At 38.2% G+C, this 17,666-nt stretch overlaps 1 protein-coding gene across 7 annotated transcripts in view; it reads right to left on the reverse strand.

Annotated features, from left to right (window-relative positions):
- agrn (agrin) overlaps nucleotides 1-17,666 on the reverse strand; it is a 285,064-nt gene that overhangs the window by 78,030 nt on the left and 189,368 nt on the right. For 6 of the 7 annotated variants that reach the window (XM_016280112.1, XM_016280114.1, XM_016280111.1 and 3 more), the window contains 2 exons: nucleotides 8,644-8,865; nucleotides 492-692 (listed from right to left, as the gene is read on the reverse strand). In XM_016280112.1, coding sequence (XP_016135598.1) covers nucleotides 492-692; nucleotides 8,644-8,865 — 423 coding nt within the window. The remainder of the gene's footprint in view (nucleotides 1-491; nucleotides 693-8,643; nucleotides 8,866-17,666) is intronic. The other variant, XM_016280113.1, reaches the window with a different exon arrangement.

A 17,666-nucleotide genomic window follows, 5' to 3' on the forward strand; every position in this document is an offset into this window, starting at 1 on the left:
ATGCATAACATGATTTGGAAAGAGAGCTAAAACAGTTTCTTGTGTTTTGACAAGAAAACTGCACTGCAAAACATTTTCTTCATCAGTATTTTGTCTTGTTTTCTAGCACCACATAATTCAACGATTTAAAAAACGAAAAAAAAACAAACATAATTTGCTTGAAAAGTAATACTGCACAAGATATTACGACTTTTTCAGAGAACATTTATCTTGAATTAAGTTTATTTTTCTCCTTAAATTGTCAATTTTCTTGCTTAAAGCATAATTCTGAAAAACATGGGATTTATGCATAAACAAACAAAACAGATAACCTTAGTTCAAGACACATCAGAAAAAATTCATCTGTCACAATATTGTAAACTAAAGAAAGTTTTACTGGAAATCAAAACAAAAATACTACAGAAAATGATTTGTTTGGCAGCAAACGCAGACTGATGAGTGAACATGTATGAAGGTGATGGATGAACTGATTGTTGTTTTTCTGTACTCACTGCATTCTCCATGGGCCACCACTCTGAGATCCAGCTGCTTAGTGCAGGCTTCCACGTTTAGCTTGCACTCATTCTCGTACGTCATCCCGTCGCTGCCGCACACGGGCTGCCGTGTTTCCAAACACCCTTTGGGGCACACGCACCGGCCAGTCTGAGCGTCGCAGATCGCGCCAAACGAGCAGTTGTTGCAGGACTCATCTGCTGAAAAGGAAGTGTGACGTCAATGGAGAGATTCATGCTACAGATTCACACCATCGCTCACTAGGATCAGCCTCAGCTGCCCGGTCGCCTGTCAGCTTTATTAAAATCTCTCAGCAAAGTCTGGGCTAAAGCATCCTTCCATTGTGCAGATGGGAGCAACGCTGCTCTGTTTACATGCAGGCACAGCAGAGCATCTTATAACGTCATCCATTTCAACTGATGTTGTGCCTTCGGACACAGTTACAGCCCCCCTGGCATGACATTGCATTTAATTAACCACATGCCAATATTTACTGAGGAAAACCCCCAAATTAAGCTATTTTATACAAATTTTATACAAAAGAATTAATTCTAATATTAATATGATAGAATATACATGTATTTAAAAAGACATGTAACTAATTCCATATATTTTATACAAAAAATAACTGGAATTAATTACATGATTAAAAATATATATGTGTATGTACTGTATATATATATATATATATTAGGGCTGGGCGATATATCGAATATTAGCGATATCCAATAATTTTGATGACGATGTAAAATTTGAAAATATCGTGATTATCGTGAATACCGAATATTTCAAATTCAAGCATACTTTCCCAAAAGAACGCGCTGAACGTCCAAAAAAGGAGACAACACGTTATTGCGGATTGCTCAACTGTACACGCCTCTACAGTTCCCCGAATCAGAGCTTCGCTGTTACAAGGATACATTTTCTCCCCGGTGTTTTGCTTATTTTAAGCAATCTGGCAACCATGCGCACGAGCTCACTCCTCATTGTGGAAGCGTCGATGATCTCAAAACACTGACAAACAAGCTGGAGTTTAGCGATCAAAATGAAAGTGTCACTCAACCAGTCTGTGTTCTGTCATGAGATCTCGACTGTATTGTTTGCATTTGTTATCGCTAAATAAATGCACTTACTCAACCGCTGTTGTTTGAATAGAGAAACATAGGCTATGGCAATTAGCAATTACTATTAGGAATTTCACTGTTATAATATTTTTCATTTGTTTTACCCTTATCCCAGTTTAATTATTTCCCCCAATTGCACAGTGTAAATTGTGAATTGCATGCACTAAAAAAGTTGACAGAATGCACTTTCAGTACTTGTTTTGCACTACTTCAGTTACACATACATGTGTTCATTTAATAAAAATCAGTAAGTGATCACTTGGTTTAGATTTTTTTTAATGCTTAAATTTGCACTAAACATTTTGTATTTACTTTGTAACAATAGCTGTTCTTTCTAAATTGTTTTTACATTTGTATTACATTTGATTAATTTCTTATTTATATTTATTTACAATTATATTAATATTAAATTGATATATTAAGAAATGTTAGATATATTATATAATAATTACATAAAATGAAGAATTTAAAATAATTTTTATTAATATGAAACAATTAATAGTATTAAACTTTATACCAAATGTTAATTTGTGATATTAATTGCAATATCATGCAATTCAATTATTAACTGAAGATATAAAATCGTTCTAGTACTATTTATTTACATATTACACAATTTATATACAGGTCAGAGAGTGTGATTAAGGGTTTTAGTGTGTGTGTTTTTTAAATTAATCATAGTTAAGGTGTTAAATTGAAATCCCTAGTTCTCAGATATCTTGCTATGATTACCGAGAGCCCAGTTAATCAGTAAAACAAAATGTGGTTCCAACTGGGAGAGAGGGAAGGAGGGAGCATGGCCGATGACAATTACACCTGGGGGATTGCATTAGAGCAACTGCTATCACATTCAATTAGTGCTGGGGTAATAACAGCACCTGATTTAGTGTTAATGGAGAGAGGTCCTCATGCATAAATCTCTCGTCTCTCTTCTACCAACCTGTTTATTGCACATTAATAAAGTGACCTCACCTCCGCTCAGGATCAGTCAACCTCAGGGACTGCGCTCGGCCGTCTTATTAAAAGCAGCTGCAGCGTGCTGCCCAGCGGCCGACCAAGAGCGCTTCGTCGTGACAGTCCAATGCAGGCCGATAAATCACATTCTCATGGCTGCTGGTATTCTCCTTTATCAGTATGTGTGATAAAGGCATTTCTTTATCAGTTGCAACATGTTTCCATGCTTTCACGGCCTCGGCAGAGGGAAGTGCAATAGATACGGCAGTCGGTAACATATAAACAGCGATCCAGCATACAAAGCTGGACCCGAGATACGAGTACAGACATGGGCCATTATGGCAGAGCTTAGCCTTAAGGGAAAAAAGAAGAAATTCTGTTCATTCAGGCCCAGAAATGAAAATTGTACCATCATTTACTCACCCTCATGTCATTCAAAACCTGTATGACGCTCTTTCTTATTCGAAGCACAAAGAAAATTTTGAATAATGTTTCTCTCTTTTGTATGCAGTTACAATGAATGCGGACTAGAGCTTTCAAGCTTCAAGAAGAGCACAAAAGCACCACAAAAGTATCATAAAGGTATAAAAAAGGTTTGTACCATTTGGGTGTCAAATATATGTCTTCATACGGCAGCTTTGTGTTGAAAAAGACTGAATTTTAAGTCATTGTTGAGCTGAGTCATTTAATCATTGAGAACTGAATCAGCTTGATATGCGAAGTAATTATTCTAATGGATTCAATCAATTCAGAATGTCATCACTAATTCTGTCATTTATGTTTTTCTTAGGTTATTGCAGTAAAATTTCAACTTTCATTCAATATGTTACTTGCCTATTACTATAATACTATTTCACTTTTTTTCGGTGAATAATGGTTCAAATGTTCAGAATTCAATTCCATTATAATAAAAAAAAAGATTCAAAGACTACTGGAGTATATTTTACAAGAAAATGATATTTCAGTTTTTCCACTTAGAAATTTCAGCTTTAATTCAATGTGCTATTTGCCTTTTGTCATTAATTGTGAAATACTACCAATTTCTGAGTGAAAATTATCTCTACATCTAACTTTTTTTCAGTTTAGGAAAGCTAGAATGAGTGTTTTCAGGTTTTTTACTTTATTTTTATTTTTTTTGGTGAATAATGGTTCAAATGTTCAGAATTCAATTCCATTATAATAAAAAGTAGATTTTCTTTAAAAAAAAAAGATTCAAAGATTACTGGAGTATATTTTACAACAAAATTCTATTTCAGTTTTTCCACTTAGAAACTTCAGCTTTAATTCAATGTGCTATTTGCCTTTTGCCATTAATTGTGAAATACTACCAATTTCTGAGTAAAAATTATTTCTACATCAAACTTTTTTTTCAGCGTAGGAAAACTAGAATGGATGCTTTCAGAATTTCTATGAATAATGGTTTAAATGTTCAGAATTCAGTTTTATTCTAATGAAAAAGTGTTTTTTCTTCACAAAAAAAGTCATACAGGTTTGGTGATGACAAAAGTTTTATTTTTGGGTGAACAATTCCTCTAAAGGTGAGTGGTAAACTGCTCTCTTTTGCCCAGAGAAAGGAAGGAACATTGTTAATGTCAGGTACAGAAGAGCAGTTTTTGTGAATAGCCGTAAAAACTCCCTGGCGATTGGTGCTTGGGCAAGGGCACCGGCACTATTAGTCTGCTCCATCTCCTCCTAGTTTTTATTTACTGCCCTCTCACTCCTTCCACAGCCTGATGATTTCTCTTCCGCTTCCAGCTCAGTGTCTTGCAGGTAACCTATATTCCCCAACTGTGGCCAGTAACATTTCAATCACCAGTAAATAGTGCTTATTTGCTGCTGACTCGTTGGCTGTTCTTTCATTTCCTTGCATATAAAAATATACATATTGGTTCTCAGAGGGGCAGATATCAAATACTCCATTACAACGGCACGCTTTCCTGTAGCTGTGAGACAAGGTCAGCCGCCACTCAAATGTGAGGGAAAAAAATCAGAATAATAAACAACGTCAGTCATATCTCTATCAGACTGCACCTGAACTATAAAGATAAGGGCATTTATGAGTCTCCCCTCTATGTGGAGTGAAGAAAATGAAATGAAATTTGGCCACGAGCACATCATACACCCACTCATGTGGGTGCATTGCTATCAACAGCGACCCACATACAAGCTTTCACGAACAGATACACACAAACACAGCTGGGGTCTTAGTGAGGCAGAGGCTGTGGTCTGAATGGGCCTGGATAATTAACGGTGATAATAATAGAATTCACTTGAGGTGGAGAGTGTGGCTGTGTACACAGCACTAAATGAACAACATTTCCTTCTGTATGGTTAGCTGTTTGCAGCCACATTTTATTGCCCCTTTTCATTGACACCTGCTCCAGCAAGGGGCCGGACCCATCAACATTGATGTGATGCTGTAATGGGTGGATTTTTTTCAAACTACAGTGATTATTTCCAGCTGGAAAAACCAGGTCAATCCTGTTCAAGGTGGTTAAGCTTGTTTATGGAATACCACAGATGGTTAAAAGATGGTCTATCATCTCTAAATTGCTTGTCCAATATGATCTAGCAGGTCTTAACCAGTCACACAATTTCGCAGTTCAGCTGATTAACCATCTAGACTGGACCAAACAAAACTGGACCAGCTACCAACCACCACAATTTTTACAGGATTAGTTTTCAGTTGTTTCTCAATGAATGAATGAATGAATGAATGAATGAATAAACTGTAAACATTTTAATACAGTTGATAAAGCTTGTAAAATTAAATGTAATAAAATTATTTACATATATAATTTACTTTCTAATTACATATTTCTAATTATATATGGGGTTCCCATGATTGATTTTATGTAATTATAAATATACAGTATACAGGTGCATCACAATAAATTAGAATGTCGTGGAAAAGTTCATTTATTTCAGTAATTCAACTCAAATTGTGAAACTTGTGTATTAAATAAATTCAATGCACACAGACTGAAGTAGTTTAAGTCTTTGGCTCTTTTAATTGTGATGATTTTAGCTCACATTTAACAAAAACCCACCAATTCACTATCTCAACAAATTAGAATACTTCATAAGACCAATAAAAAAAAACATTTTTAGTGAATTGTTGGCCTTCTGGAAAGTATGTTAATTTACTGTACATGTACTCAATACTTGGTAGGGGCTCCTTTTGCTTTAATTACTGCCTCAGTTCGGCGTGGCATGGAGGTGATCAGTTTGTGGCACTGCTGAGGTGGTATGGAAGCCCAGGTTTCTTTGACAGTGGCCTTCAGCTCATCTGCATTTGTTGGTCTCTTGTTTCTTATTTTCCTCTTGACAATACCCCATAGATTCTCTATAGGGTTCAGGTCGAAATGCTCACATTTGTAACTATATATATATATATACATATATATGCAATATCTATGAGTAGCAGTGCGATATGGCTGTAGTTCATTTACTTTAGTAGTTCAACTCAAATTGTGAAACTCGTGTACACAGACTGAAGTAGTTTAAGTCTTTGGTTCTTTTAATTGTGATGATTTTGGCTCACATTTAACAAAAACCCACCAATTCACTATCTCAACAAATTAGAATACTTCATAAGACCAATAAAAAAACATTTTTAGTGAATTGTTGGCCTTCTGGAAAGTATGTTCATTTACTGTACATGTACTCAATACTTGGTAGGGGCTCCTTTTGCTTTAATTACTGCCTCAATTCGGCGTGGCGTGGAGGTGATCAGTTTGTGGCACTGCTGAGGTGGTATGGAAGCCCAGGTTTCTTTGACAGTGGCCTTCAGCTCATCTGCATTTTTTGGTCTCTTGTTTCTCATTTTCCTCTTGACAATACCCCATAGATTCTCTATGGGGTTCAGGTCTGGTGAGTTTGCTGGCCAGTCAAGCACACCTACACCATGGTCATTTAACCAACTTTTGGTGCTTTTGGCAGTGTGGGCAGGTGCCAAATCCTGCTGGAAAATGAAATCAGCATCTTCAAAAAGCTGTTCAGCAGAAGGAAGCATGAACTGTTCCAAAATGTCTTGGTAATCGGGTGCAGTGTCTTTGGTTTTCAAAAAACACAATGGACCAACACCAGCAGATGACATTGCACCCCAAATCATCACAGACTGTGGAAACTTAACACTGGACTTCAAGCAACTTGGGCTATGAGCTTCTGCACCCTTCCTCCAGACTCTAGGACCTTGGTTTCCAAATTAAATACAAAACTTGCTCTCATCTGAAAAGAGCTTTGGACCACTGGGCAACAGTCCAGTTCTTTTTCTCCTTAGCCCAGGTAAGACGCCTCTGACGTTGTTTGTGGTTCAGGAGTGGCTTAACAAGAGGAATACGACACCTGTAGCCAAATTCCTTGACATGTCTGTGTGTGGTGGCTCTTGATGCCTTGACCCCAGCCTCAGTCCATTCCTTGTGAAGTTCACTCAAATTCTTGAATCGATTTTGCTTGACAATCCTCATAAGGCTGCGGTTCTCTCGGTTGGTTGTGCATCTTTTTCTTCCACACTTTTTCCTTCCACTCAACTTTCTGTTAACATGCTTGGATACAGCACTCTGTGAACAGCCAGCTTCTTTGGCAATGAATGTTTGTGGCTTACCCTCCTTGTGAAGGGTGTCAATGATTGTCTTCTGGACAACTGTCAGATCAACAGTCTTCCCCATGATTGTGTAGCTTAGTGAGCCAAACTCAGAGACCCTTTTGAAGGCTCAGGAAACCTTTGCAGGTGTTTTGAGTTGATTAGCTGATTGGCATGTCACCATATTCTAATTTGTTGAGATAGTGAATTGGTGGGTTTTTGTAAAATGTGAGCCAAAATCATCACAATTAAAGTATTGTAAGAAATACTTCAGTCTGTGTGCATTGAGTTTATTTAATAGACGAGTTTCACAACTTGAGTTGAATTACTGAAATAAATGAACTTTTCCACAACATTCTAATTTATTGAGATGCACCTGCATTTAATTAAAAAGCATTTTTTAAAATCTAAATATATATTTTTAAGTTTATTGCTTTCAATTATTTTTTTTTGAGGGGGGGCACTTTATTTTAAGATTCGATTCTTGCTATTAACTAACCATTATTAACAGTCAATAAGCAACTAGTTAATAGTGAGAACTGGTCCCTATACTAAAGTGTTACCATTATCTTATATTTACAGGTTTTCTATGATTGTAGGAAGCCTATTATTACCTTCTACACATAGAACATCAAGCTTGCCATTTCAAAACAAATCTGTCAAGCTCAAGTATTTCTAAAATCTTCTATTTCTAGTCCTGAATCATCAGTTTTAAGATTTCATCCATGTAGGCATGAAAACTGACTTGTTTGGCCCCAACCAAACCTGTTTCTGTGGGTTAAATCTCTGTGGGTAGTTAAGCTTATGTTCCAGAAGCCTGTGAGGAGAGAGATATCACTCTCATTTGTCATTTGCTATCTGGCAACATATATAGCATGATAGGCGGCGCTGCAATAAAGGGCAACCGTGGCCTATAGCGATCTGAGATGAATTTTACTACTGCTACCAAATGACCCCCGGCATCCATTTCGAACTCTTCACTGGAGGCACAGCCAATACACACACACATGTATAAACTGCAAACACATGACACTTCTGTCAACACAATAGCTCCACCTCATTCTCTCTGAACTTAAGCCGACAGTGAAAGAGACTGGCTTTACAAAGGGCTCCAAGTTTAGCAGAAAAAGCACTCTTAATATTCCCCTCCCAAGCCCAAAGACAGCCATCGAAAATGATTTACAAGCCTTTTGTGAAGAACACACATAAACATGCGTTTGTTTGGAGGGCGAGCAGGCCTCTGCAGACTTATCTGGAGCGCGCTTACAAAAACCAGACAAAAAAACCATGACTCATGCAAACAATTACTGTGAAGGATGCTGCCCTCTTTAATTCTAACTTAAGTGCATCGTTTCAAAAAAGGTTGCGGAGGAGGAAAATTACAGTCCTCGCTCGAAATATCGGTGGAGTGCTTAAGTGCAGGGGGTGGATGGGGATGAAAGGCAGTGAGGGAGTGAGTGGCATCAATGTGTGTGTGTGTGGACTCACCACATGGTCCTTTGTGCTGCATCTGTATCTTTTTCTGAAGGGCACATCCCATGGCCTTCATTTGGCATGAGCTGCTGTAAGTGTGCCCGTCGCTGCCACAAACAGGGTCTTGGTCCTGTGGACAAGCGTCTGAGCATTCGCACACAGGCTTGCTGTTCTTAACCACGCACACAGCTCCGAACTCGCAGGTCTTCTTCAGGCAGGGGCTCTCCAGGTTAAGATCTGCCCCAGAAAGCAAATAAACAAGTTATCGTTCTACTTTGATGAAAATGGGAAAGACAAGGAGGAAGGGAAAGAGTTAAGGTTGCTAAATTCAGATGTCATTCCACTTCCCAGTGCTTAATCAGGATTCTCTACACATTGTGTTTTGACTATTACAAGAGTGACATCCGGATCCTGCATTTAAATCTCAACCATCCATGTTCCACATTTACACCTGTGAGACACCAAAATGCTGCTATGATCATCTCTATATCAAACATTTTGGGATCGGGAGTGACTCCAGTTTTCTGTTCACACACAATAATTTAATGGATTTAATCCGGCATTTGAACACAGTTTCCTTACCCATAACCACTGCAGTGTGCATGTGAAATATCATTCCTCTTTTTCACCTGTGAGACACCAAACCGTTGCTATGATTATCTCTATAGCAAACATTTTAAGATCTGGAGTGACTCCAGTTTTCTGTTCACACACGGTACAATAATTTAATGGATTCACTCTCGCATTTAATTGTGGTTTCATAACCACTGCAGTGGGTATGTGAAATGGCATTCCTCTCTTACACCTGTGAGACACCAAACCGTTGCTATGATTATCTCTATATCAAAAATGTCAGGTTTTGAAGTGACTCCAGTTTTCTGTTCACATAAGGTAGAATAATTTAATAGATTCACTCCTGCATTTAAATGTGGATTTCACACCCATAACCACTGCAGTGGGTATGTGACCTATGTTTGATTAGAAATAGTTGATTTTGGACACAAACCACAACTTTTTTTCCCCAAACCATAACACCTGATGGTCTGAGAAAATGTTCTACGAACTGCTTGTTAAACAGATAAGCACTCTGACTTTGCAGCTGTAAACATGCAGCCCATTAGAGCATCCAATCAGAACACTAACTACTCACATCTTATTTCATGCATCACTAACCAAGCCTCCCTCAACTACAGACAGAAGGCAAAAAAATAAAAAAAAGACAGACAAGTATAACACAAAGCATCATCCCAGAAAAGGGAGAGCTCTAGTTAATAATTCAGTATGCTGGGCTACAGTACAGATATAAAATAAGTACATGAAAGAGAGTAGCTGGGACTCTCAGCGGTGCCACAGTAGTTCCACAGTAAGTTCATTAACTGCTGCAGTTAGTAGACAGAGGGCCGAGGGACAGTGGGACTGATCACAAGCCCTGTTTTTGATGCCAACACAGAGGGAAAGAGAAAGAGGAGAACGAGCAAGAAGAAGTGGGTCAGCGGTGAACCAGCACAGCTCACCGTCCTCTAGAGGAGAACCTTTCGTCACCAAATAAGGCTTCATTTCGCCCAATCAGGAGGAATTTTTATAGAAAAGGTAAAAAATTAATGCACAAAAAAAGATGGAGGAGGTTTCTAGGGGAGATTCTGTAAAAGCAATGACCCTCATTTTCATTCCAAACCTGAGTAATGTTCTTCCATATAAAACAAAAGCAAATGTTGAGCAGAATGTTCACGCTGCTCTTTTCCATACAATGGCGTTTGAACAATGTACCTGTGAACACTGTGCCTAAAATCTTTTTTGTGTTCTACAGAAATTCAAATGGATTTGGCATGACATGATGGTGAGTAAATGTTAATACAGTATAATATATATATTTTTTAGTTTATAAACAAATGCACAACATGCTGCAGATTTGTATGCTTGGGCTCCATAGCTGAGGGTTGAGAAATGCTAGAGGAGTTAACGTGATGTGTTTGCACTTTCACACTAAGATTAAAGACATGTCAAAATAAAGGGCAGCCCTTCAGGCACACTCAGTATTGTGTGAGAGGTAAAATGACAGGGTGACGGCAAATGTTTGCAGGTGCATGCTGGTCGGCGTATGTGAGTGTGTGTGTATAGAAGATTACGTGTTTTTGACTGTTCGTTTGTGAATATATCTTTGGACATGCATGTACATATAAATGAGAACCCCTCCATCTTCAGTGTTTGTTTTAAGAATGTGTGTGTGTGTGTGTGTGTGTGTGTGTGCGCCCCTACCCGTGCTACACATGGTGTTGTCACCGCAGTAATTTAGTACTATGGATTAGATGCTATCATTTCCAAATAATATTACAGACACTCAGATACATTTAATATCGCACACAAACAGCTATAATACTGCCTTCAGATAAATCAAATACATCCCTCTCCATAAAAATAACTTTCTTTTCCAATATGATATGAACAAATAAGAACAAAATAATGAGAAAAAAAATTAACATCATTGAGCTTCTTGAAGGGAAAAGAGATTTGCTGTGATCCAAAGCACACTGAGCTGCTTAAAGAGGCTGCATTTTCAAGAATGCTTGTTAGGGCAATATGATTTGGGGGAAAAAAATCTAATTATGATTTTCTAATAAAAAAAATGCAATTAAAAAACAAACAAACAAAATGTGCCATGTTTGCTAAGTGCCTCTTATGAAAATTAACCATGGTTAATTTGTTGTTACCATAGTTTAACTATAGCAACCATGTTTTTGGGGGTTTATATGTAGCAAAACCATGGTTGATTTTCATTAGGTTTGTTTGTAGGGCTGCATAATTTGACCAAAAATTTTATTTTCAATAATTAAAAATACAATTTCTATAGAAATTGTATTTGAAATTAGAATTGAAATTCTAAAGAAGTCAGTCCTAAAATGCTTTTCAACAAGCTAAGTAAAAATAAAATAAATACATGATGGCAATGTTGATAATAAACTTCATTTTCAGTCAATACTGATAAATATAAATAAAAATAGTTCAGTATAAATAAAAATCAACAATTTGGCTGTAAATTTGTGAGTGCTAAGCATTTTTACACAGTGTTAGTTTAGCAGCATGCTAACAAAAACTATTGAAATCGTTGTGTAGCGCTATTGCTATGGTGCACACACTGCGTAAAAAGTTCTAACTGTTACTAACAAGATTCCATGGCAGTTAAGATGTTGTCTTAGAAGGCAGCTGACTATGTAGACAGAATGCAGCTCACTAGGTTTAGCATTAACAAACAGAGCTAAAGACTTAGCCTGTGCCTTAAATATTACTTAGCAAGAGTGAGACCCTCAGACAGTCTCATGTCTTTAGTAAACTGCAAGAGACCGGGGGGGCATTTGAAAGTAACCCTTCTCTAACCTCTTCCTGGCACTCATCTATAATCCCGCCTCACATCTGAAGGCGGCAACCAGGGAGAAGCACATATCAAACACACATGAAGCACAGTGTGCATCAAAAGACCATGATTAGTACTCCAAAGCATGTTTTTCATGACACAAATCAAGCGGTGCCACACACACATCTCTTTTAAACCCACATATGCAACTGCTCGGCTAAGCCAATGAAAATAAAAACAGAAGTCGGAAGTAAGCAGGTTACCTTCCCGACTGCTGTGTTCCTCTGCCAATCTAAAAGTGTCCTACAGTAGAAGCTCCTCTAAGAGAACGTTTCCGGCTATTGATTTCTCTGCTGAGAACGAGAGCTTAAAATATGTCTTGAACTGGCACGCAACTGTGTAAACAGTGGATCGGTGCCTAATTTTGCAGGCCTTGAAAGCGGGCTTTTCCTCCAGATCTTCTCTCTCAGCGCCTCTCCATCTGTGCCTTCTAAGCACCCGGCTGGAGGACGGCGAGATCAGGCTCATCAGTAAAGCCCTCATGGCCTTCAAAATGCTTCAGTGACCTGTTTCCTAAGGCATGGATCCTAAAACCCGAACCGCAGCCTTCGATAATGCTTTGTCCCATGCCACCCTCTGTTTCCTTACAAAGATGAAAGAAAGGCTCTCCTTTAAAAAAAAATAAAGAATACCAAAAAAAATTAAAATTGGATATGAAAAGAAACGTTCACTTTCAGTTTCTCATTTTCAGTTTTTCGTCTCTAGGGGATGGGGAAAAAATCTTGCAGATTTATTAAGTCAAGGAAGAGAAAGTTCTCTGAGAAATAATGTTACATGCAGCCACGATTACATACTTCATAAAAAAGCAGCCTGGCTTTGGTTATTGAGATGGCTTGCATATTCTCTAAGGAAAAAATGAGCCCTTTTCGGAGCCTCTTTGAAATAGTGGGCTGCCATCCCCGAGGCCTGTGCTGCAGTGCCAGTCTTCAAGGACTCCAGCTGTAAGCTGGATGACAGCCATATGCCTCGATGGCACTGCCACTGGGACGCAATGCACGTTGAAAGGAGCACATTTGAAGTTTTTTTCAGAGGTTAACGTATGTAAAAGAAAGGAAAGCTGCGTAAGCGACGTTGGAAAGTGGTGGAGAAAGGTAATTAGGAGCCTGTGTGTGGAAAAGCGGGTCTAATAATGAGAAGGTGTGAAGAAATAGCAGGACTCGGAAGAGCTGAGTAATTGCCTGAGAATCTCTGCACATCTCCGACCCCTGCGCGATGTGGCTCCACCTCCTGCTCTACATCCACACTGCAGTTTTGTATTAAATTATGCATTTGTTCTAGTGATGTTTAATTACTGCTGCCACTGAAACATGATGTTAAGGACTATTAGTACATAGTACGAGATTCTCCTATTGAGACGGCTTCCCTACATGCTTTATCCTGACACGTCGCCCACCCAAGGGACACTCCCACTCACATCTCGCCACCATTGCGTGCTATTTAAAGTGCAGGTCTCTTGAGCCAATGAAGATTTCTTTAACTTGGTTTGCAGGGCTGTCAGAACGCAGACAGTCAGCCAACACTCACTTCAGGGGGTCCGGTAAGCTCCTTCAGCTCAAAGTTAGTGAGTTTAGCGCAGTGTGAACGCAGAGAATTATTCCTACGATCTGCTGTATGCACGCTCATGCATATGGAGATCTCCAGCCCTCGTATCGGGATTACAGGGCGTGCGCGAATCGTGATACAAACAGTTGCACGAGCGTCTCCTCCAACTCTCCGCTCCCTTGCACCTTGCCAATATGAGAGGAGTTTGCGAGTTTCGGCAAGCTGTGCGTGTCTCACTTTATGTGCGTCTGCATATCAGAAGCAATGACTTCCCCCGCCACGTCCCCTTCGGTTCTGTCTTTCTCTCTTTCGTTCTCTACCTTCCCCTTCAGCTTGAGGGGAAACATTTATAAGCGTGTAGGAGAAGGTGCAAGGAAAAGGGAGAGAAGAAAATATTAGCATGACACAAGCAGAAATCCCCCCAGAGGCGGTGTTTGGTTTCTGAAGGCGTACTTATCACCAAACAATGGCTTCAAGGGCGTAGAAACTTTCTCCCCACGCATTAAGAATTTAACCAAGGAACTAATTCCGTTGCCCTGCCCGCACCGCAAGGGAGGAAACGGATGAGGTGAGACACCATGAAACTGGACAAGCAAGAGGAGCGGAAGAGAGAGAACAAGAGACAAAAAGAGGGAGAGAGAAGGGAGGACAAAATAAACCACACAAATTAGATTAGCTTGCTATCTAATGCTGGACAGATTGAAAATAGAGAGGGCTGGTGAAATTCTGAACTTAGGAATTGGCTTTTAGTTCATGAGTGTGAATTTGAATTGAACTCGGAATGAAAGGAAGAGAAATACTTAACTGCAATTCAAAGAAAATCAACAAACAAATCACATCATTACTAAAATAGCTAACAACTGACTAATTGTTAATATAAAAATATATAATTATTACTAATTATATTTATGATAAATTATTTATTTCAAGATAAATTGTTATTTCTAAATGTATCTAATTATAATTCGATTTATAAATATTATAAATTACAAATATCTAACAAATAAATGACAAATTAATAAATGAATGAATAAATAAATAAAGCATTTTATACATATGTATTAACAAAATAATTACAAATATTTGTATAATATACAGTGGGTACGGAAAGTATTCAGACCCCTTAAATGTTTCACTCTTTGTTATATTGCAGCCATTTGCTAAAATCATTTAAGTTAATTTTTTTCCTCATTAATGTACACACAGCACCCCATATTGACAGAAAAACACAGAATTGTTGACATTTTTGCAGATTTATTAAAAAAGAAAAACTGAAATATCACATGGTCCTAAGTATTCAGCAAAAATAATATATATATACTGTATATAAATCATATATGATATATGTAAAATTTAATCAAACAAAATTGATTAAATAATAATAATAATAATAAAATGAAGGTTATTATCCTATAAGTTTATGCATAATACTGAAAAAAAGAAAAGAATTTCATTTAATTTTGACTCAACTTCTTTAAATTCAAATTACAATTCTGCACCCAGTTTGCTACCTCAATTCAAATTCAGGAATTGAACTGGAATTTTGAAGTCATTCATAATTCAGTTCTGAATGTCACAGAAGCCTGAAAACTGAGCACAGAGCGAGACGGATCCATGGATCCCTTCAGCAGAAGGGCGTCACACAGGCAGACGTTAAGACAAGCATTGCACATAGCACTCTGAACAGAGAAGAAAGGGAAGCAGAGGAGGATGAGGGAATGAGGGAAAACGAGGGGGAAGGCAGACGTGTATTATAGAAGCATGCTCTACAAAGAGCCTCCTAACAAACACACATAACAGAAACCGGCGAGGGCTTTCCAACTTACAACAGCGACCCAGATACAACCCTTCCTCACAGCGAGGTGCAAAGGTTCATGCCAATTATAATCACACTACCCTGACTCTTCAATCTACTCGTCTAATTGGATTCATTACGCACATCTCACTAGGCCCTCCAAAGTTCAATGGGTGCTTAACTTGTTATTGTTTCCTTTTTTTTTGAAAAAAAAAAAAAATCAAAGTTTATGCTGTTTTCAGCAAGAGATGCTAATCAAATAAATATGCAAATGATAAATATTAATCAGAGTGCGTTGTCACCTGGGGCGTTGATTCCCAGGCACCTCTTTTCATGGAGCTCTTGCTCAATGACATTGTCAGTAAGTCTGAGCCCATTGTTAGTCTTTATGAGTTACTGCCATGGGAACAGAGAGACAGACAGGCAGAGACAGAAAGCTGGTATATTCTGAGGGTCTGTTCACTTTACACAAGCTATGAAACATCCTCTGGACAATAATGACAGCTGTGTATTTAGGTCAGCTTCATTTGCAGGATCCATCTTGCTCAGCTTAGAGAAACGGGCTGCTTTCTTTCCTTATCATTAGGAGTCCATTACGGCTGGCACACCCACCGAGTCATGGAGTTCTGAAATTACATTGGATGGAGCTGAGCCATGATAATGCACAAAGATCATCATTCAAGGTCTCATAGTCTTCAGTCAGCGCAGACGCTTTATTTAATTTGATGTAAATGAAAATGAGGCTGTGAAGGACGGAAATAGCCCGTTAAATATATTGTGTTGGCGTATAGAGTTCGTTCAACCATTGAAACCTGGAAAACAGATTCCCGGTGGACATAACACAAGTGTATATATATACATACACATATATATATATACACTACTGTATAGTACCACGGTCATCACAGTACCATACTAAATAGACTGTATTTAAATATGGATATAAATATGAATGTTATGGTATTACCATGTGATACCATAACTATACCATCTGCAAAAGAACAACTATGATTTGACTAAAAACATTGCTGTAAAATAAATTAAAAATGTTTAATGCAAAAAGTTTTTTTTTTTTTTAAATAATTATGGTTACAATGAATGTAAAGAATTGTGTTGCATGAAAAATGCCATATGGAGACTTCCAGCCGTCTAACAACATGCTCTTCATGAACTTGATGACAAAATAAAAATCATTCATCACAACACTGCTCAATTTTACATCGGCAACAAAAACCTTGCAAACTAAATATGAATATTCTATAATATTTAATTGCCCAACCCTATCTTTTGTCACTCCTAAAATGACTTTGACACGGGTGTTCTTAGACTCATCTGCTGCCTCGCACATCCAAACAACAGACCGAAAAACCCACGCTGACATTAATAGGACCTGAACTCTCTATAAAACACCATATTTTAAAGCTCCATCAACAGAATGCAGGTAGACTTTCAGATGAGGAACTACAGTCTTGTCTTCTGTATCTTCAATCCTTTGTTCTCAATCTTTCTACTTTCACAGTGTTTTCTGTTTTCCTTAGGAGCTGCAGTCTCTTGTTGACCTTTCTCAGTACTACACATTTCTTTGATTTTAGAGCGAAACGTCTCTTGACGAGAGCTGCTGACACAGTGACCCAGCTCTGCTTGTCTCCAAAGACAACGGGAAGCAGATGAAACCATGTCAGACACTGGAAAAAAATACTGACATGCTCAACGTTTGAAATGACTCTTGTACACACACAGCTTCTCTGCTATTGATTAGCGTGTGACAAGAGGTCCATTTAGAGGTTTTCCACTGCGGGAAAGGTGAGCTTTGTCACGCTTGAGTGTCTTCTAAAGGACTGAAACACACTTTAGTAAAACATAGACTTCACTTGGGCCCTTGTCAGTATGAAGGCGGTCTATAATACCCGCAGGAAGCTGCTGTAGCTGTTAGCATTCCTATTGACAACATCTAATGGGAACATGCTAAAAAGCAAAACCTGAAAATGTCTGGATGATATAACCGAAAAAGAGAGAGAGAAGACAAAGAATGTGACAAAAGCAAAACAAGACGACCAAGCAAAGCAACCTTTTTCTGAATTTACACATCAAACAGGTGTCAGGTGTCCAAAGAACAAGTCTTTCACTCATCAATGCTCCGTATCTTCCTCGGCATGAAAGGCAGTCAGCCTGGCTCAGGTCCGCCACGGAGCTTTTGATGTTTAATTAATGTTCTGTTTGCGGAATATGCAAATATAAATAAATGTATTAAAAAAACATTCTGTAACTTGCCACCAGCGAAAGCCTGAAAGG

This window comes from Sinocyclocheilus grahami, unplaced genomic scaffold (assembly GCF_001515645.1).
Source record: "Sinocyclocheilus grahami isolate Dianchi unplaced genomic scaffold, SAMN03320097.WGS_v1.1 scaffold137.1, whole genome shotgun sequence".
Taxonomy (NCBI): domain Eukaryota; kingdom Metazoa; phylum Chordata; class Actinopteri; order Cypriniformes; family Cyprinidae; genus Sinocyclocheilus; species Sinocyclocheilus grahami.